This window comes from Sceloporus occidentalis, unplaced genomic scaffold, assembly GCF_023333645.1.
Source record: "Sceloporus occidentalis isolate IW3139 unplaced genomic scaffold, rSceOcc1.0.p SCAF_61, whole genome shotgun sequence".
NCBI classification, from domain to species: domain Eukaryota; kingdom Metazoa; phylum Chordata; class Lepidosauria; order Squamata; family Phrynosomatidae; genus Sceloporus; species Sceloporus occidentalis.
Window position 1 is genome coordinate 557,543 of NW_028317041.1, and position 22,686 is coordinate 580,228.

Below are 22,686 nucleotides of genomic sequence, written 5' to 3' on the forward strand. Positions count from 1 at the left end.
TGGGTTGTTTTGTTATAAGATATGTGCCTCGCTGCCCGAAGCTATTTTGTGTGTCTTCTAATTCTATGAACAACCACCAGGGGGTCTAGAGTAGTCAAAAGGGGGTCTTTAAGTAGCACTTACATCCTGACTTGATCCTTTTTGTGTGCATTTATAGGTTTTCTATAAATGTATTTTGGACAGAACTGTATAGTACACAGAGAATGTGTTGTCTGCTATATCTGTTTTAGTATTTGTATTTTTTATTATTACAGAGCTACTTGCATGGACCTGTCCTCATGTTTAATGTTGTCAGTCCTCCCAAATCATTAACACATGACACATGAACTAATTGCATGTTAATACTATTAATTGCATGTTAATATCTAAAGGATGGTGGATATCAGTTTCTGAGACGAGCGTGATATATATATATATATATATATATATATATATATATTTACCGTATTGGCTCGAATATAGGCCGCACTCTCCCCCCCCCACTTTAAGTCTTTAAAGTGGGGGTGCGGCCTATATCCGGGGTCTAGCGCCTGACGCCCGGAACATGCAGTCCCGGGCGCCGGGCAGGCAGCAGGGTTAGGATACAGATCCCCCGCAGCGGTGCAGGGGACCAGTATCCTACTCTCTGATACGCTCAGACAGCCTCCCCTGCCAGTACTTTCCACGGGGGGGTGCCGGCACGGGAGGTTGTCTAAGCGCATCGTGCGGACGGTGACCAGCTGCGGAGGTTGTTTACCCGCATCGCCGCAGCCGGTGACCGTCCGCACGATGTGTTTTACCTCTGCCCCAAAGACTTACCAGAGCAGACTCCCGGGTGTCTTGCGGGGCCGGCGGGAGACATCTACGCAATACGCGTATACAACTTCCGGTGCCGGCACATCCGCTGAGTGCCGGCACCGGAAGTTGTATACGCGTATGGCGTAGATGTCCCCCGCCGGCCCCGCAAGACACCCGGGAGTCTGCTCTGGTAAGTCGGGGGGGCAGAGTGGCAGCATATCTCGGGGGGGGAGGACAGTGGCAGCATATCTCGGGGGGGGAGGAGGACAGTGGCAGCATATCTCGGGGGGGGGGGGATGACAACGTGCAAAGTATATATAAAAACCTATAACGATTACTTGAACCCAAAATAAACTATTTATGTTTAGCCTCATCAAGCAACCAGTTGACCGGAACAAAAATAAGTCACTTTAAATAAAGAGATAAAAGTTGATGCCAGCAACCTGGAAATTTATTAGCAAACTACATGTTATTCTGAAATATGTAAATGATCCATTAAATACATCTCTTATGTACACTGTACCTTCTTTACAAAATTTACAGGTTTAAATTATATTTCTTCAATCTTTCAGTTTTGAAAATTACGAAACATGTTATAAAATGAAAGGCTTACACTGACAGATCAAGAGGTACAAACAGCTTGATATATTTTATTCCTGAGTAGGACTTTTTTTTTTTTTTTAACCATTACCTTCTGTACTCGCTGAGTTGTAATGTGCACCGCAGGCCAATCACACACACGTGTGCTAAGCAAATACTGTAATGCTTATAGTAGCAAATGATGCTGAAATTATCACAATTGTTGGCAAAAATCTAATTTTAATAAATTATGTTCTAGGGTTCTAAGGCAGATCATTAAATGCCAAACACAAAGGTCCTCAGGATATTCGTACCCAAATACCTGGTGGGTGGGAACAGGATCAGCACTTCTGTCATTGATACAAGTGTATCCTGAGGAATAAGTTTAATATCTATAGGTCTGGTTAGCATCTAGAACAAAAATCTAAAATGAGAAGTTTTGGGTATATTTTAGTTGCACATAAAGAGCTTGAATTTGGCCATCAACTGATTTGTCTACCCATTGCATAAAGAAGTCAGTTTGCATTGTAGAACACGTACAAATGCTGCTCTTAACACTCAAAAGGGTTAAACGTGATTCAGTGCCATGTAAAACATTGGTACATGGCAATGCTTGGCATGCCCATCTATGCGAAGATGGGTTTTTCCCCCTCTGGGTGTAAAATGGAAATGTTCTCATGTACAAACAATGTTTCGTTTAGAATTGTCCATCATTCTTTGTACAATGCGTCATGGCAATTTACTTTTTATATCAATTCCTAAAGAAATGTGTTATCTCTATACACCCGATCCAGTTGATTTTCAAATACAATAACGCGGCTTTGTCAGTTACTTTTCAATGAGGCTATTTTCGGCCACGGATTTGGCAAATGGATACAGGTGAATCAGTTGAATGTGTTTTCTATATGAAAGCCCAAAAGGATTATTTCAAACACATAATGTTAACAGAATTTTTCCAGTTATGAGCATTTATAAATAATTCTTCCATTCAGCCCACCCGCCACCTCACCTCAAAAAGCTAATGGTTTTCGGATATTTATTTTAATTATCTGTAAAAAAAAATAATAATAATAATAGACAGTCTAAAGATGCAAAATCCCACTGAAGCTTCATAAGATCTACAAAGTACATGTAAACATTTTGTGGTTATCACATCGTAATGCTCTGTTTTTAAAGGGTATGCTGTCTTATTGTGCAGGGGTTATAATGCATTCATTTCTCAATGAAGTCTTTGAACTGCTGGAGAACATGTGAAGTGGAAATTTAGTTACAGAACATGATTAGTATTCACAAGCAGTTGGTAACACTCAAAAACCAATTAGGTGATGGGTAATGAGTTCTATATAGATGTCTTTCAATCAAAGCTTATACAAAAGATGTCTAGCAGCAAAATCCACATATGAACAACAGGAAGGACAACCACACTAAGGAACATGGAATGGTTGAAGTGCTCTTGACAATTCAGACTTGCAACACAGAAAAGTAACATATTTGATATTAACTATAAATAGGTGGCACTTTAATATTCTAAAAAGTAGACAACTCTGCAAGTGAACGCATTGACAAAATGAGTCATCCACTTCACACAATGCGTCAACTTGTGCGAGAAACATCTGTGCCAGTCTTTTTGCTGTAGATACATATTCAGCTACCTTAAGACTCCACCCAGCAGAGTCCTTTTTCTTTTCATGTCATGGTGACCGATTACATTATTAGTTGAAAGCAGCCAGCCATACAATGTCACTGATTAACTTGCACCTTCGGGAGGCTGAAAGGCTTATTGGTTTCCCCCCCCCCCCCCTGTAGCCAAATCATTTAGGGAAATGAAGTTTTCCAGTCTTGGAGGACTGCAGATGAAGAGTTTTTGATGATCACAGTTTTACAACCAGTAATAACATTAAAGCGTACATTCCTTCATGTGGCTGCAAGAAGAAAAACAAAAAGCTATATTTCTATACAAGGCCACTTGCAATCACAACGTACTTCACGTTGTACTCTCAGGTTGTAGGTCACGGAAAATCTACACAGAGAGGAAGGTTGAGGATAATCAAGAGAATGTACCATACATTCGCCCAAGGAGGGGTTGTCAAACACACGAACTAAAACATTCATTTCAGTAAAGGTTTCAGTATTTTTCCCAAAGTTGCTTTGCCTGTGTCTTTAAGTTTCATTGAGGATTTCTCAACTATGTTCTTGTCTTTTTGTGCAGATTCCTGTGTGCAGTTACCCACTGCCTCAGCTGCCCTTCCTCTCACGCTAACATGTCCCTTCGGTGTGTTCATTCTGCCATTTTCCTTGGGGATCCCATCCCTGGTAAGGGTTTCAGACTTTCCTTTGGACTGTCGAAGCGAGCCAGACCTAGTTATTGCTGTAGAAGTTTTTGACGGGGAAGAAGGTGGATCATGTTTTGTACGTCGAGAAGAAGATGCTACAGTGTTCCTTGCAAAGCTTGGTGTAGAAGATGATGTCTTGAGGTTAGTAGCTGGTAAGGTCTTACTGGGTTCTGGATTATTTGAGTCTTTAGGATTTGTACGGCATATTTTAGTATCATCAGGCTTTGGCCTAGAAATATTTCTAACAGGCTTTGCTGCTGGCTTCTTCACAGAACTCTTGCGCTGAGGTTGGTCTCTTTGGAAGTGGGATCCATTGGAAACTAAACTTCCTCCTCTCTGTAGCTTAGGGTCTTCTGAAGATGTGCTGCTCTTAGGAGAATTTTTTGGCAAGTGGTCACTTTTAGATAGGGTATCGATTTTTGCTCTGAGTGACTGGCGGTGTGTCTGCTTAATTTCATTTACACTTGTTTCACGCATAGAACTTCTAAGATCAGCTCGTTTGATACTCCCAGGTCTGCTGAACTTAGAAATGGGGACAACTTTTCTCATGGTCTCATGCTCAGAATCATTCAACATACGCACAGGCTTTGTTGGGCTAGTGTTACTAGGACGACTATCAATTGCCTTTGAGGAGCTGTTGCTTTTCTCTTTCACAGAGTTACTTCTTCTAAAATGTTCTTTCGGTTTGGTGGTATTAGAAATGCTGCCTTTTACATGTTGTGTTTTATCATGTTTATCAAAATTGTTTTTTTTGTTCTGACCCAGTGGCTGTTGGTTATCATCTGAAGGCAAATCTTTTGTCTCTCCTTTTTCACAAATGGAATCTTGTCCTTCAGAGGAGTCCAGAGTTAAAGAGTTGTCAGTAGTATCTGTAACAAAAAATCGTGGTCTGTGATATTCATGATCAGAAACACATGTTTCTGATAGAGGTGTGTTTGCAGTATTTGAGGGTGCCTCTGTCATACCACTACCTCCATCTGAGGTCCCTTTAGGGTTCCCTGGTTTGTCTTTGGTAATCTTATTGGGTGATTTTGTAACATCATCTGCAAAGCTAAGTGAACATAAGCTTAAGTCTTCTGAAGTTTCCAAGTCTGTAACACCTACATCTTCACTTTCCATATTTATGCTTCTCTGAAAATCAAATTGTTGCAATCCTTTTATAAGTCCATGCTCTTCCACGGTTACTGTTAAAGGACTTAAAGGACTAGGTTTTTGAACTTCTGCCTCGCATTTGTTGTTATTAGTGTCAGCAAAGGGGGCTTCTTTCTCATATTCCAAATAATTTATCAATAATGCAGGAGTTTCCACATTATCGTTATTATTTAAATGAAAACTATTTAGGCTCTTTTCTTTTTTCTCTTTAGAATCCATCCAAGCCATTACTGGTCTTGGTTGGCGAGTACGAGCTCGGGGTAAACTGTTACACTTGTTTGTCTGCTCATCTTGCGGCGCTTCCAAGTACATTTGGAGTTCTCTGTCTGCTGTAACACCAAGAGAGAGACGGGAACGTCTTGAACTGGAGGTCCTGTTAAAGGGGCTTTGTGGCCTTTGCATAAAGTCTTCAAGTCCATTCTTCATAAGAAGTTCCACATCATTTTCACTGCTGCTTCTTCCAAAGCCTCCATTCTCTCCACCAACCCAAGAATGACGTTTTAGCTCCAGCTCTTTCAGTCTCTTCTGCCGTCGAAGGTCTTGGATTTCTCGTTCTCTGTTTTCCTAGAATGAGGTGGAAAAAAACATACAAAAATCAGCACATCAAGATGTTTGTTATGTCCATGTAACCATATCTAACCAAAAAGACCAGAGAAAATACTATGTGCTTTCCTGCTTCTCGTATCTATTTCCTAGATTGTAAGCTCGTTTGAGCAGGGTCACCTTAACAATTTTCACCTACCTACATAAAAGGTATGTACTATTTTTTATGTCCTGTTTACCCATTGCATGGCGCTGTGGAATATGATGACGCTTTATAAATGAATAAATAATAATAATGTAGTCAAATCTGGATACCAGGGCCAGTAAGAGTGAGAGAGAGGACAGGATAGAAGAACATAAAAAGTGAGTAGCAAATTATTAATTATTTTTGTATGTATCGCCACCATATTTTGCAGCGTTAGGCAATGGGTAAACAGGACATAAAAACTAGTATATAACATAACAACTTGACTCACAGAAGCAAAAGTCTGATCAATCTCCCTTAACATTTGATGGTTATCAAGGTGGCAGTCCCCTATATCTGAATCCAATAGAAGAACCCAATCAAGGGTGAAGTGCTCTAACATACACACTTTTGTCATTTATTTTACTGTAGGGCTAATAGAGAACATCAACTTCATCTCACCTTAACAGCTTTGTTAAACTTTTCACAGAAATCCCTAAATATCTGGAAGCATTCATCAAGCTTCATTGTTTCTTTGTCTTCACAAAAGAAATCAATGAGGGCAGTTCCCTGCTTCTGTAGCTCAGCTCTCCATGTCTCCAGTTCCTTCAACTCTTTCACAGCATTCTAAAATACAATAAGCACACACCCTCAGCAAACACAGGACAGTGACCGCCAAGTTTAATAAACAGGCTTGTCTACATACAACAAAAACACTGAAGAAGAGACCTCCGAGGTTCAGAATGCTTACATAACCTCACATCATCAACTGATTAAACCATGTATACATTTTGTTAACTTAAACTGATCTACCTTTAGAGATGTTATGATGCATTATAATGCTGGGTGGCCTATCAACCTTGGAATAGAAAACTAAACCTTAGTAGTAATAAAGTACACACCTGGAGAAAGTCTTCCGTTTGCTGCATGAGTTCTTGGTCTTTCTTAAGGTGGTCTTTTAGAGATTTTGTCTTTGTTAATAATGACTGGAATTCTGCGTCAATATTATCAATGGATAACCTGAAATATATGTAAGAATACATATCAAAGAAGGGCATAAAATGCAAAACACCACCTGTGGTAAACCTTCCTTTAGCAATGTTTGGATACAACATGAGAACACCTGCATCTCAAACACAGCCAAGCCTTCCTGGTAAACCCAAGCATGTGATAAGTGGAGTGGAAACTAATGGATACAGAGGTGACTTCAGCGCTATAAAACGAACAGAAATGGAAACCATCGGTGCTGGGAACTCTAAGGGTTTGACCCATAGTTTCAGGATTTTTAAACCACTACTATTTATCCAAATGTATTTTTTTTTTTACTGTAACCCTTAATCATGGTTTGGTGGCACATAGGTAGAAACAGGACTGTTTTAAACACCAGAGATACATTATATATGATCAGTGAGCGTCTTTATCCACTACACAATAAAACACTAGAATTGTTTAGAATGTGTTATTGTATGCTATTCAAATACATAGACAAATATGATGGCATGTTTACAGAAAACACAAAAAAAAAACACAGCACAGGTCAATAAAAAGCAACATGGCATGCCATTTGTAATCAAGATGAGATGGTCTGCAGTGTGCAATATGAATATAACCCAGCCAACTGTCTGCTGGGACTTTATTATTTCCTGTCTGCCCCAAATAATGTTTTCTTTTTTCGTCAGCACTTCATTATCAGAACATGCAGAAGCCAGACAAAAAACCTAAACCTTTTTCATCTTTTTTTGACCCAAGACCTCTGCATGACAAAAGAAGTGATATATTAACAGTGAGAGTAGACACTGACCACAAACTTTCCAAAGCCCTAAAAATAATGGTTTCCATAAATTACAATGCCTGTGTCTGCTTCCTGCACTGAAAAAACAGCAAAGCGGTGCTACCTCCTTTCTTCTACACGACTACAATGCATGCAATCAATACCTTTACTCATGTTGAGAAACATACAGCACTCGAGTTGTTCCTTAGCACATACTCATCACATCCGGCCAACCACATCTTAGTTTGTACAGATGGACGTCTCTCAATTAAAAGTGTAATTATATATATATATATATATTATATATATATATATATATATATATATCCCCCAGTTCAACAACTAAAATGTTTATCATCATTGAAAGTCCTGGCTTATCACGGTTCCTTCAGTGTGCAAGTTAACCAAAGTTAAGCACACAGAACTCTCTGTTACAATGGCCGATGTGTGGAAAGAATAGGTGCTGATGCTTTTCACTGAGCCGGCTCCAACCTCCTCACTTTATAGAAAGCTTGGATCTGTGTGAGTACAAGCTGAGCTTTTGTGTAAAGAGCTGCCATTTGACCTTGTCCTTTTCTGTCTTAGTAACAGCTGCAAACAGCACTGAGCAGTAATGTGGGAAGGCCATGCACCTAACACACGAAGCTTACATTCTCGCACTATTCTGTAGGCTTTAGCCATGGGTAAAGAGCGAAAGAAGCAGGGTCTATTGTCAGGAAAGCCTTTAATGTCATAATGCTTCATTCATGGAGTTTAAACATGGCTTCTTTCTCAAGCCTGAAACCGGTTATGAACAACCTCCATAGTAACGGCAATGGGGCCAGTGCTTTAAAAGCTCATTATAGGCTTCATTTCCTCTACAGTTTATAATAATACAGGTCAGGCCCATAACCATTATATTCTTGCGGCTGCTAATGAAAATTCAGGTAAAAACGTGATGGTGCACTTAATGCTTAACACCGATATAGGCTGGGTTGTAAAATTTAGGTAATGGATTGGAACTTTTTGTTTTTAGGCATTATAGAACTTCGTTTTAAAAGTATTCTACTAAATAAACCTACAGCTGTCTAAGCATTACATCTGAAAACTAGAATTGTTTTCAAATGAAAAAAAACAACAATATTTTTGAAAACTTGTTTTTTAATACTAGTTATAAAAAATGCAAGTTCTATGTCTACCCCCTTTGCTATCCTAATAATTAGAATAACAAACTGATCTCAGAACCATTTTCAATTTAATGGTGCATCGATAACTCCCGAATTCCTGGAAACCTTTGATATTTTCAGTCTATTTTTCACAATCTTGAGCAATTTGCACTGATAACGGCCAGATGTGAGTCCATGCCTTACCTGAATAAGGGTAAAATAGCTCTGCTTGAACCGTATACACACACAGATGCTAGATGTGTTATGCACAACCAAGATTACGTACATATAATAAAATATTGAAACCAATAAAAATAAACCAGGCATCAGAGAGATGAAAGACATTAAGCTAGTGCCAAGTTTTAACATGAGATCATTTCAAGATGCAGAACAAAACATTTACATATGAAAGACTAAAAGATCTTCTATACAATAAGAACAATCTTTACGTTCCGGGTCCTATTAGCTGAGCGTACAGAGAAACATGCTGTGCTAGCTATCCGTGATGATTGCAAGCAATAGGGTAAAGGCTAAAGGGGCAGTGAATGGCTGGCACTGAGCCATCAGCTCATAACATGACAGCAGGGCATTGGAAAGATGTGAGTAAAAAAAAAAAAAGCTCAGGCTTGGGATGAATAATGAGACCCATTTGCTTTGATATTGGGGGATGCCACACAGTTGCATTGCAAAGCCCCTCATTTACTTTGAAATTAATGATGGTCTCTGTTTTGTCCAAAACATTTGATTATAAAGCATCTCTACCTAATGCATTGGTTTTTCTTATTCTGTCAATTCTAGTTTTACCATACCTCTTTAATATGTAAAAAAAGACTGTAAATGGTTGCCGCTATATAATTAAAACGGTAATAGCAATAACAGACAGTAACTACAAGTGCTGATGAGAAGGTGCAGAAATTTAATACAGAAAAGAAGGGGATGGCCTGCAATGTATGTCCTTTGCTGTGTGGTCTAACGTAGGAACAACGAAACTTAATGGTGAGGCAGAGATATCATGAAAAAGAAAATGAGATCTGTACTGTAAAAGACATTAGAGATGAATGGGATCGTCATATTGCTATCCTAAATCGAAGATGAGACCAAGAGCTGATTAAGGTTTGATTCTTTACATCAGATAAACCAGGTAGACTAGATAGCAGATATAAACCATTCAGCCTACCACACATCTTCCTGCTCCACATTAGTATTACATGGAACGCCGTCCCTGTGCACATCCCTACCTCGGTGTGTGATAAAGGGCAGTAGGGTCTCTAATGTTAGAAAACTGGCCCCTACCTGCACATAGCTATACTTCTGCAAGAAACCCATGATTTTCCTACATTCCCACATAAACCCCACACATGCATTCCCACACACATGCATTTCCTCCCAACCCTGAGGGACTTGAATGAGAACGCTTTCATGGACATTAAACTATCCCTTTATATGCTCCCTGCAGGTGTACTTGGCTTTCTTGTAGTACAGAAAAAGGTACCAAAAGTGCAGTAAATTGAATAGGAGCTGCAATAAGTATTTACAATTATAGGATATTGGGAATAGTCCTAGAATCTGCTCATCAAATATTTATTAATGAATTTACATAATACTGTGCGAGTATTTTTTTTCTATTTCTATAGTGCCTTCAGAATCAAATTTCGTAAAACAAAACTAGCATGTCTCATGCCCTCAATAAAGAGGATCTGTGTCCATGCCAAGATGAGCGAATATGTTCCAGTGTTACCAACAAGTGTACATAGAGCAATCAGTGACACAGAACAAAGAACTCTCATTCCCAGATCTTACCTGGCTGCTTCATTAACATGCTCCAGTTTCTCAGAAAATGTTAGAAGTGTAGCGTCTTTCTTCTGAGCTTCCTGCAAAAGTTACAAAAAACACAAGTTATATATGAATATGCGCTACATCCGGCTGTTATTGTGATGCCATTTGTAAAAAGGTAAGAAACAAACCTTTCATTTAGAAGCCGAGTGAAAAGTTCTTAACACACACAATTTAGGATATAGCTATGAAACAGGGGCAGAGCGTTTTGATGTCTCTAATGTCTGTGGACTAGGATTCCCAAGATCATAGATTTTGCCCCCAGCCAGGATAGCAGCTTGCATTATGTATGTGGCATAACTGTGGCAGTGCAGAGGCTGTTATATATTTTATTTGGCCTCATCTGATAAATCCTAACAGATTTTTTTTATAACTGTGCAACTGTTGCATGTTTGCCTCACTAAATAAAACAAACAGCCATACATAATATTTGGGAATAAGAACATACCAGAGCTACAAAATGTAAGAGATTCATCCCAGGCTTGTTTGCCTTTGTGTCTGCTAGCCGGAGCAATGACGACAACTTAAATCCAACTGCGTTTCCTGCATAACCTCCCTAAAAGAGTAGAAGTAAAGAAGGGTTATAAGGGCTTTTCAGGAATAATCTATGCATCAGTGTACCGATATATATATATATATATATATATAATCAGAACCTACCGCATTCATGACGTTCCCTGCTTGGAGCACCAAGTACAAGATTGCATGTAGCTGCTCACAGGACATTAGCTCTGAAAGAATCCAAAAAGAACAAATAAAAATGGACTCTTCACAGGAATCATTATATTATATATGAGAAGGTCTCCAATAAGTTGAGGATAAGGGAAGCACTATCGTTAGGAACCTGTTCTTTCCTGTACTCTTAAGGGGGAGCTTGCAATAGAGCTGTGGTTTTAACTCCTTGAGAGCGCTACACATTATGAAGGTCCATAACCAGCAAGCTTCTGATGTAGGAAGAACTTGGCTGGCCCTGTATAACCCATAGTTAAATTAGTACAATTACTTCAAAGTCTCTTCACCTGAATAATGCATATGTGGAGCCCATCATAATGAATAGCGAAGGGAGGTAGTTAAAAGCACAACCCCATGCATCATCTTGAAGTTTCCTGGGGACAGCTGCTTATCAGCCCACCACTGTTTGAGCTTCTTATTATGGAAGCCACAGTTTCCCTTCATTGTCTACCTTTGTTATTTAATGTATTTCATTGATTGGGTACCTAGTCATCTGATATACGCCATATAATAATTCTTAAACCAAAAGAGTATTTCTGCTGTGCTTTAGAAGTGAGCTAATTGTTTTTTCACGAGCGTATGGATGATGTATTCAACAGGAAAGAGATCCACCCAAACAGATCACTGTCACAGGTACACAAAACAGCAGACCTGGAAATGAAATCTGCTTGATTAAACATCCACAGCGGTCGTGGGGCCATGTAATATAATGCTTTCTATCACCTCGGTAACTGTAATGTAGCTCCCAGGTATTATTCATGAACAAACCTATCTCGCAATGCCCTCAACCACTCTACCAACAATAAGATTCATGTTTATTATGTCATCTCTTTTCTCTCCTTCTCATTGCTGTACTCTATATTTCTAATAATTTCTTGTTTTTTTTTATTTAATACATAAAATCACTCAAACGTTATGCTCTAGCGGATAAGGGAGGGCTGACTAAGAGCCCTACTATTTGATGATTATTGTACCTGAATTGGTGCAGGAGCGGAAGGAGAATACGGCTGCAAAGAATATAAAATTCTACAGAAATTATTCTATTCTATTGATTTCTCTGAGAGGGTAAGAAATGTAACGCGTAGAATAACCATCCGCCCGTTTACTAATTATTTATTAACATTCCATTTAATTATGCGTGTCAGACTTGCAAAACATTAATGATATAAAAAAGTGACCAGTGTTCTGTGTCACAGTTCAGGTTGCAAGAGCCGACATGCACGCTAACCACCGAAAAGAATCACAATGATACATAATACCACATGGGCCAAAAACACATTACTCACTAATGTAAAGGTTACAATCATAGATCAACAAAGCCAAACTGGGAGTAACTGGGAACATGTTAATACCTCGGGAACACCTCACATTTTGGCAGAGAGACTTATCAGCCCTGAACATAGTAAAAAAATATATTGCTAAGGTTATTTAAAGAGCCAGCAGTAAGAATCAGCTTTGATATTGTAGAATATATGAACACAAAGTGGTGTTCCTAGGTCTGTCCTAATAAATGAACCTGAGGATTTAAACTTTTGATTTCTATAAAATATAGATCTACACATTTTTTTGCTATGGTTTTTTTACTTCTGCTTATGATATATCTACAATTATCTTGGTAATATACCCTTTCCTGATAATTATCTTGTTATACCGTTGTACACTGTGCTTATTATGTTATTTGGGATTACTTGATATAAATAACCTATACATTTCTATATGTGACTCACATTCTGTTGCCGTGCAAGCCAGCCCACACCCATGAAAATGTGGGGCAGGTCTGCCCTGTAATCCAAATGTCTGATTTACGAAGCCCGGATTGCTTTGCACAGCAATTAATCCGGCAGTTGAAGACATGGGTGTGCATCGAAGTTTAAAGAGCTGCTGCCCAGGCCTTCACTCAACTCTATATAGCTTTTTAAATCAATATCTTAAAAAAAAAATGTTTATCCCTGTAATTTGTCTTCTCGTCATGTTCCACATTGTTTAGCCATGCTAAATTAAGAAGTTATTATGTGTGTGACCTAGGAATCTTACAGGCATTCTGTAAAACGTACATTAGGTTAGGTTCCAGGAACATGATCTAAGCTAAAATAATGCAAGACAAGAAGTTACAAATGTGAATTACCCTTTGTAGCAAGTCTGACGAGCATCATATCTTTACTCAGTGAGGAATAACAAGGAGAAAATTCTTTTTTCAGCACCATGGCCTCGATCCGTAGAGAGTAACTACAACAGAAAACAGAGTGTAGGTTTGCAAATTCTCCCTGGACTGTATGGGGCTACTTGGGCTAGCATGGCGGCCACTGATAGCAGAGAGCTCTAAGGAAGCACATAGAACTAATCATGCAATATCATTTCATTCACTGGTGGCATAAATGACCGGCAAAATAGTTTTAAAGCACAAAAGAAGCGAGCAATATTTTTCAATGGATGTTGGTTTCATACCACTAAATGCATTAAGCAGACAGACGTTAACGATAAAGATCCTATACTTACTTTGGCATCTGAATCAGCAAGTACATAAAGGAATCAGCCAGAGACAGTTTGGATTTGTCCCCACTAAATGATTTAAGTTTCTTTGCCTAAAGGGGGAAAAAAAGCGTTACTAACTCTTCAGATCCAGAGTCACCATTTAATAAAGTATTGTTTATTAAAGCCATCGCAAACATGTACAGCTCCATTGTTACGCCATTGCGTAACAGTGCAAACATGGCAAGGTAAGGGATGTCCAGATATCAAAGTAATTCAGCGGCTAATTGCTGAAGATTTACTCAACAGTAACTAGATACCTCAATTATTTCTAATATAATAGGCAAACACTCCCAAATGGTACATCACAATAATCCCATAATAGCCTTCCTACCAGATTTCTAATTTAACAACTTGAGTTTCATAAAAAAAAGTATTTGTAATTCCTTCACTAACCCCTTGCCTGTTTAGACAAGAATGAATAGGAGAGAGGGAACCATAAGCAATTGGCTATGGCAGATAGTTTGTAGTTAAACTATTATATTCACAAAGAGATCTGGGAGAAAATATAGAAACCTGGCGGATGCTGGTTCATCAAGTGCAAGGAAACCGGCCCTTTAGTCTATCATTTTATCAATCAGCAAGTGTCCGTTAAATACAAAATAAATGACTCAAACCATATTTGAGTTCACATCAACTGAATCAAGTCATTTGGATTCAAAATGTCCAGTTGAGTAACTAGGGCCCGGTTATAGCAGCAGCTCGGGGTGAAAGTAGCGGTTCAGGGACTCAAACCCCCACAATTGAAAAAGTATATGAATGCACATGAGTCTATTGTAGTTGGTTAAGAAGTGTGTCTGCAGCACTTAGAGTTCCTGAATGTTGTAAAAAGCACATGAATATATCATAACCTGACGCTATAAATCATTCAGGTAGATTTTAGAGATGACATTTTTTTAAATCTGCCCGGAACACATCTTTCATCTGTGAAATTATTCACATGATGCAATGGAAACGCTGTGCTCCCTGTTACCTATGTAAATACGCGCAGGCACACCCGCCAGAAAAAAATAAACCCATAGCATTCTACAATAGAAAAAAAAACCACATAAGATGACTGCAAATAACAGCCATTTAGTCCATCCAATTAGTTCATTGTTTACGCTTATTGTAAGAGCTCAAACTAGGTTTAAATTTCCCTTTTACCGGTACATTAACCTCTACCAGAACCTTCGGAAAATTGATCCAACTATGCCATCCTCCCAAGTGGAAATAAATTGGTTTATTATCTTACATTAAAGTCTCCAAAACTATGATTTTAAACAATCTTCTCTTGCATTTCTCATCCTTTGAGACCTTGCTGGTTACTATATCTGTCATCAGATCCTTTGAAATAAATTAATTCCATCTTTCCTACAGACCCTATATTTCCTAAGCACACTTGCTCCACTTTTATGAAAGCTCATATTAAAAACACATCATTGATAGTCTATGTGAAAATTTACACTGCCAATAAGGCTATAATTACCAGTTTTCACATTTACAGCACATTGAAGCAAATCACTTTTACTACAAGAGGTTCTTTTGCTCAATTAGCATCCAGCGACATTTTTCCCATAAACTGTAGCGATAGGAAACAGACATCACGGGTGCGTAACGTTCCAAGCAATTCATCGGGTAATCAGAACACTCTTTATGCTGGCACCAAAAAGGGATTCATCTTGTTTGACGCGGGAAGGGGGTATACAGCCCCGAGTAACAAGCAGAGCGGATTATAGCGACATATCGGTGACAAATATAGTGACAACATGATTGCCGTGTCCGGTACTTTTAGAGAATGAGACGTGTACAGCGCAAACACACAACAAATATAACATGCACATGTGTGTCACAGTAACAATAAGAGCCCGTGTTTGTTCTGGGAAGTGAAGCTAGGACAGGCTGTGCAGGTCATGCAAAGGTTGTGCTATTTGTAAATAAATACAATCATACGGATCAACATATGTGCCCCGTTACCATACTATAATCTTTAAACTTTACACTCCAAAGAGCAACAGCCAACAGACTCATCCCAGATAGACAACGTTCGGCACGATATGTGCTACACATGGAATTGTATGCAGACCTCTATGGTCCTACCTCTTCAGGCTCTGGAGAGAGCTTCAGTAACTCTTGCAGAGCCTCCGACTCGTATAGATCACATCGCCCCTTGAGAAGGTCTTCGATGATCTGTTCTGCTGATCTGTTAAGAGAAGTACAGGTTTCCATAGAGCCCATGCCAAACTGATCCTTTCAAGACCACATTATGGATGCTAGGAATACCCTTCACCCTCCTAGCCCTATCGCACGCAACATTTCAAGTGGTGAAAGAGGTTTACTTTAGTTTTGGTGGGTGTAGAAAGTTTTTATATGACTTTCTGTCTTACTGATCGCTATTTATGTAACCAAGTACCGCATTTAAAAGAATAGAAATATACTGAATTTACAGAATGTACGTTACAAACACATCTTCTATGTCTATACACACGTATTGTGCCTTTAATGACACACAGTGATACACTCATATTGAACAAAGAAGCCTAGGCTCCTGAAAAAAAGGGGTTTATCAGAGGAGGAATAAGGGAGAGATGGATTTGGGTCCCAAAGAGGGACATTTGGGAGGTATGCGCAAGACTTGGCATGCATTTCAACTCACAGCAAGCTCACCCTGGCTTATCTAGCAGCCCCTCTTGTCAAACAATGGTGTTAGCCAAAAAACCCGATACATGAATAAATAAAACTTCCCATAAGGGAGGATAGACCATCATCTCTTATTTGCCTTCACAGTCCAGGCTGCCAATTTTCTGCCTACTGTAAAATATCAAACCTTACTCAGTCTTGACCTTGTCTAAATTCTCCTACTAAATTAACCCCTACAGTACGTGCCGGAGGCCATTCCAGTTACAAATGTTTCATACTCACGTACTTTTTGAACTGTTTCAAAAATATTCCAATATTCATGCTTCTTTTTGAATCCAATATGGAGACCTACATGGAGAGAAAAGAAGAGATTCTGTTTAGTCTCAGCGAGCGCAAAACAGAACGGTATAGAATATTCGCTTCGGCTGACAAAAAGTTACCTGGATGAGTAAAGAGAACAGAATAGCGACATACATTTTGCACTATTTACAAACACAGCTGGTGAATAAATATTCATATATTGATCATGAATACAAACCGACAATTAAACATTGCAGTACTGTTTACTCGCTAAAATAAAATCACAAAAAACTTTGACCTAAAGATACAAAATAATTAGGAAACCACATTTGAACAGAGCCTTAAAACTGCTAATGGTCTGTATCAGATCTGAATTTACAGACAAGGTGTGTATACATAACATAACTTTTGGGGGTTTTGCAGGTTTAGCCTTAGGTAGGCAGCACGCATAATTTGCACCTCGAAAAAAGCTGTGGCAACTCTTATAATTGTCGTCTAATTGCGGAAACAGAAGAAAGATCAAGCTGTAGATGGAAGAAGATTTGACTTTATTAATGTGCACTTTTATCTTTGAGCTCCAGTTCTTGGGGCTAACTAAAGCCTGGCTTGATCCTGCCTCTAATACTGGGCTCCCAAATACACATTCTAGAGTCGGGAAGACTAAATACAGCGTGTGCCGTTATCCTGCGATGGTGATTTTACATACATGTGCTCAATGCCATGCAATATCCCTGCAACATACAGGCCTGTAGACTATCCTAGATGTGCCACAGCTGTCACATCCAGTACCGCGCATGGTATCGCTGTCACACACATGAATTACTTATAGGTGTGAGCAACACTTTGTTCTCAACTGAAAGGCACCAGATGCAAATTGAGGTCCGCTATTCTCCGTGCCAGTTTAAATCCTTCCGCTAGAAGGGAGCAGCATGTAGCATAATTAACCCGAGATGCTGTTGAAAAGCCATTTCTTTTCAAGTGATCCAATCATAAATCATAAGAGAAGCTATCGGGAATGATGTAATGGCTCAGCTTAGTTAACAAGCGCCGCTCCCATACTATCATCTCCAGCAGTGACATCACTTTCCACGGTCTAACAAGACGCCTGTGTAAACACGGCTTTATCTACAGCAAGAAAGTCACAGAAAGTCTAAGATTAGCGTCCACGTTATTAATATTCAAGGAGAGAATACAAGCTCTTTTTCCATTGATTAAGGGCAGTCACTGACTCTAAGGCTGTTTGTCCTACGATAGAAGTGTCATTAACTGTAGAAGAGAAAAATATCCAAATAAATACAAATAACCTTCTTTATCTCATTTGTGGGGATTTTGCCGAGGAGGGGACAGGACATTAAACGAAAGTAAATAGCTGCACGCCGTGGTATTGGGGGTTAAAAATGCTGTATAAATGATGGTTGTGTGCATTTGTTCATTAAGTAACATATTGCGTGTTTAGCTCCTACCTGTGACACCCTTTGTGATCTCTGCGGCCCTTTGTATTAATACACTCTGATCTCCTAGCACCCTTTGCACATAGACACTGGGAAAACTTCATATCACGCACACCCTGCATCTGTATTGTTGCATTAGCCGGTAAACTATGCCATTATTATTATTATTAATAAGGAAATTGGTATTTCAGATTAAAAAGGACGTACCATGCTATTTCATTACCGCTGCACTAAATTTCCTTGTCACTTAAATGTTAAAACACAATAAACCGTAAGTTAGACTTGCGCATCTCACAGGCATATCCAGTGATACAGAACACCGGTTAAAGGGACAGAACCATCTCTATAAAGGGCAATCTCCGGCCAGTTTCTTTGCAAGAATGGCTAAGCTGGTCCTGTATAATACATAGCTTGATACCAAATACATTTAAATATACATTTATATAGAGAGCCATCTAAACTATTCTTGGAGCAGAAGCTCACTAGGTTTGGCGGTTCATAAAGTGTAGTCTGAACGATGAAACTAGCTCTCCTGCAAACTCTCCCTCCAAACGCACTCATTAGTGAATGAGAATTAACACAAATGTGGGATGAGTAAAGAAGTAAAAAGAACAGAATGCATAATGAAGTACTGAACATAAACAGGGGCATAGAGGGTAGGGACTGTATGGGAAGCAAATGGGCATTAGAGATACACTCGGAGAGGTAAAGGAGACACCAAGTCTTAAAGACAGAAAATACATTCTTCAAAACTAAAAATTCTAACAAAATGCACTAACACAAGTGTAGTCAGACTCTGGCTAAGGATAGTGACAGCTTGAGTCCAGCAACAGAAGAAGTGGCATGCGTGACAAAGCCTGCCAACGTTCAGAGCTACTATCCTCTGGGCTCGCAAAGCTAAAAAGTACAGAGCATCTCATAGAGACACTTTCTGGAAAGCACTGGATGGCTAATGGGGACTGTGATCAATTACAGAGAAAAACTAACACACAACTGTGTCCTCACACACCCTTCCTAATCACTGGGGCAGTAACCGATACACCCCGATCTCCTTGTACCTGTTACACACAGACACTCCGCATTTGTAAAAGAACAGGACTAGCATTTAGAAAAAAAGTTAACCCTTATTAGAAGACATTAGTCGGCCTCTCAGCACTGAATGAGTCAAATATTCATCTGTGGTTCAAAAAGCACTGACTCACGGTGTAAAAGTCATTCAGCGCCCAGAACAATCCCCGATTTAACGAGGGCTTATGCAAAATCTTTGAATTCTAGAGTAAGGAGCTGAACATTCATGTCATTATGCCCGACAACACAAAATCTTTGCACATCTTAATATATCGTTTGTAACTTGAGAAACTAAACTGCTCGAAGCGCCAGTCAATTCGATGTGCCTGTGCCCACAAATGTTACCGCAGAAAGAACAGTCAGATGAAACAAATGCATGAAATCCATATTCTCATGTTACAGAAAAACTATTTGATCCAAAGAGAGATGTTATCTTAAAGACGAAGAATTGTTCAAATACCTAGCTAAGGCATTGGTGACTTTGCTTGTAAAAATCCCGTCATTTAAAGGCTGACATTCACAGACAGATTTGCATATTCATTCTTGCACATTTTATTAGAACAGTGTGAGAGACTGCCGCCTTTCTACTCACATACGTCAGTAGACAATTTAAAGGGGTCCTGGTGACATTCCACTAGTTTATAGCGATCTTTCACGATGGGTAGAGCACTTTAGGGTAAATGAAACAAAAAGGGTGATGCCACAAAGCCACTGGACTCCCAAGGAGGAACTCACCCGCCGTCATTACAACACGCTTGCACAAAAAGTTTAATGGCCGCTTTAGCGCACAGCAATAAGGCAGCTTGACTGGGGGGGGTGAATTGGCAGTGGATGTGTGCTACTCTTTGGCAGTTCCCCTGGTAACATCTTGCAATGCATTCAGAACTTCATCAAAAACACTTAACCTGGCTCTAGAATTAAGCCCACAAACACTAACAAGCCTAACTCATTCACAACCGCTGGACACACAGTTACACGATTCATTCAAATCAAAGACAAGAGGGTCATTTCTAGAAAACTAATAGAGGCCAGGTGTGTTCTGTGCGGGGCTGGTGGAGCAGAACAAGTGCTTAACTGGAGTTCTGACATATTATGAGAGCGATCACGCGTGCAAATCCGTAACTCAACCCTTTCCCTGCCATGTTCTAAAAGTGGTTGTAAGAAAGAGCTGGGGCTTCTAAAACGCTCCATCACTAAACTAGATTGCAGAGACAGACAGAGTGAGGGTTTTAGAATACACAGGGATTTCCCATATTTTTCCAGTGAACAACAGATCCAATAAAACATTTTCAAATCAGATTGCAAATTACAGGATTTAAAAAACAGACCAGTGTTTTTGGGGAATAATTACACGGGACACGGCATACCCACAGAGATAATATATGCTGCTAGAAAACATGTAGGCATCTTCTAGGCACCCATAGAAAAGGTGACGACCCTTTTGGACCCCTGTAAACGATTATGACGTCTAATGAAGACTCAGTGAGGAATGTAAAAGACCCCAAATCCTCCTCTCAAGCTGCAGGGAGAGAAATTGTCTCTTCCACTTGGTGACTTAAGCCATTAAAATGGACCCATTACATGGGATGTCACTTAAAAGTATTTTATCATATGCCCCCTTTAAGAGACAACTGCAGCACTGCTACCCCTGTAACTCTTTTGACACTATGACTGTTTCAAACGACACGGATATCCGGTTATAAAGTGGCCAACGATATACAAATAGAAAAGTAGCACATGTCCAACGTTGCATCACCAATCCAAACATGTGCATTGGAGACCGGTGAATGTTTCCAAAATACTCATCACGCCCTTTTGGCACAGATAGCGCCAACAAAAAAAACCAGGACACTGTTCCACAAGGCCAACGGAGTAAGAATTGCTTGGGACAATCACATGCTATTTGCGTTAGAGTCATCCCAGGGGAGCACAACTCTCTTTTAACATAAAGTCTTAACTGCTCAAACATATAGTAAGCAATTTAGCAAACTTTTGGGTCTATTCACTAAAGGGAGGGTTGGCAGGAGATTGGTGCTTTAACTTCCACACTTCCCAAGTCATTACGAAGGACCAACACTGACAGGTTTCTCTATCTGACTGGGGCATCACCCACATTTATACGACTAGTCCAAACATGTCAACACGCTTTGCTTTCTTTGTGTACGCTAAAACATGTTTTACTATGAATCACTTGGCAAATGAATGATATACACACACATGATATATCCTAAATATCCAGCTTGCCGGTTTGGTCCTTCAACTCAAACACAATAGCCTTTAAAATTATAGAATATTCTTTGGATGCCACGTTAAGGCATATTAAGCAATATTTTTTTAATTGAGTAGCATAGCAAAAAAAAAATACGTTCAAGATTTAAAAAGCAACACCTTTAAGAGATAATAAAAGTTACCTCTTCCTTGGATTCATGGAAAGAGGACTTCGAACTCCCCTTTCCTTTGATAACTCCTGGTTTTGCTTCCTCTTGATGACCAAACAGTTCTTCAATTGTCTTTGTATCAATTTGGTATTGATGTTGCCTAGCAACCATAGTCCAAATATTGTTTTTTCCTCTGACCTGCTCCTCGGGAATTGTCTTCCAGAAGAAGCTTCGCATTCTCTTCTTCTTATTGTTGTGTCCATGTCCGTGACCCCCGTTCTGTAGGATTGGGGGCGGTGGAGGAGCTCCAGGTAAAGGAGGGGGAGGTGGAGGTCCATGGTGATTTTGAAAGGGAAGTGGTGGTGGGGGTGGAGGGGGAGGAGGAGGTGGCAGTGGATGATCAAGCATTAACCCTGTTATAACAACGCTGCATTCTCCATTTTCCTTATCACTGGCCAAGGAGACACAGTTCATGACATGCATCTTGGGGTAGTCTGTTCTTTGCAAGAAGCATCACTAACAGTGGAAGATCCAGCCGGCATGAAACCACAGAATAGCAGCCCGTTATATTCACATCTACATACAGGTCGCCCCGGTAAACCTGCAACAAAAAAGCAAAATTTCAAATATCAAAAAACCATAGGATAATGACACACGGAACAGTATATTTCATGATGATAGTGAAGAGCTTGCCACTGAATGAGCCATTATTAATCACATGAGATCCACGCAATGAACCTTGGTGTCAAACACACTGTCTCAAGTCCCACAAGGTCACGCGCATGACTGGTCCACGAGTATATTTTGCCAAGGAGGGCAATGGCAAAAGAAAAAACTTTTTTGCATAGTTTCACATATATGACGAAAATGTAATATGCTACTGAATCTTTACAACAGAAAATTTCTGCTAGTCCATTAATAAATTATACTTTCCGTCAATTAGCTTACATCTCCTAACCACACCAGGTAACATTAAAAGGCTCACTCCTGATTAGTGCTCAACATTCATCTATACATACATGCCATTATGTTGCCCGATGTGCTTTCCAATTGCTGTGAATGAATCCTATTTTCCAACACGTGAGTTATTATTTTGCAATAGGCTAAGAGGCATTTATTTATTTAACCCTATTTTGACAACGCGTAACTCTCACTGACTCCAGAAATCGGTTTGCTTTACCCTTTAACGACCCGAAACACTAGGCTTGCCTGCCGTATTCTTATTAGGTGTTTGCTCTGCAGTATGGGAAAGGATTCTGAGGAAACATAGGTGTTAACAAAGCAAATGACTT

The 22,686-nt window shown here is 39.5% G+C and overlaps 1 protein-coding gene across 1 annotated transcript; it reads right to left on the minus strand.

Annotated features, from left to right (window-relative positions):
- Positions 1 to 3,464: 3,464 nt before the first annotated feature.
- LOC149287385 (FH2 domain-containing protein 1-like) lies at positions 3,465 to 21,877 on the minus strand. Its single transcript, XM_089492894.1, has 11 exons — positions 21,428 to 21,877; positions 16,484 to 16,545; positions 15,658 to 15,760; positions 13,546 to 13,631; positions 13,175 to 13,275; positions 10,978 to 11,048; positions 10,766 to 10,873; positions 10,285 to 10,355; positions 6,471 to 6,588; positions 6,031 to 6,195; positions 3,465 to 5,405 (listed from the first exon to the last, which is right to left on the minus strand). The coding sequence occupies exons 1-11, from the start codon at positions 21,875 to 21,877 to the stop codon at positions 3,465 to 3,467; spliced, it is 3,276 nt and encodes a 1,091-aa protein (XP_089349020.1).
- Between the last annotated feature and the right edge of the window lie 809 nt (positions 21,878 to 22,686).

What these genes read in the sequence shown, in the direction of transcription:
- LOC149287385 (XM_089492894.1), bottom strand. Translation starts at nt 21,877, where the DNA reads ATGCATGTCATGAACTGTGTCTCCTTGGCCAGTGATAAGGAAAATGGA. An exon ending in TTTTTGAAACAGTTCAAAAA is followed by an intron (nt 15,761 to 16,483) that starts GTACGTGAGTAT and finishes TTCTCTTAACAG; the next exon opens with ATCAGCAGAACAGATCATCG. An exon ending in CAGGGAACGTCATGAATGCG is followed by an intron (nt 10,874 to 10,977) that starts GTAGGTTCTGAT and finishes CTACTCTTTTAG; the next exon opens with GGAGGTTATGCAGGAAACGC.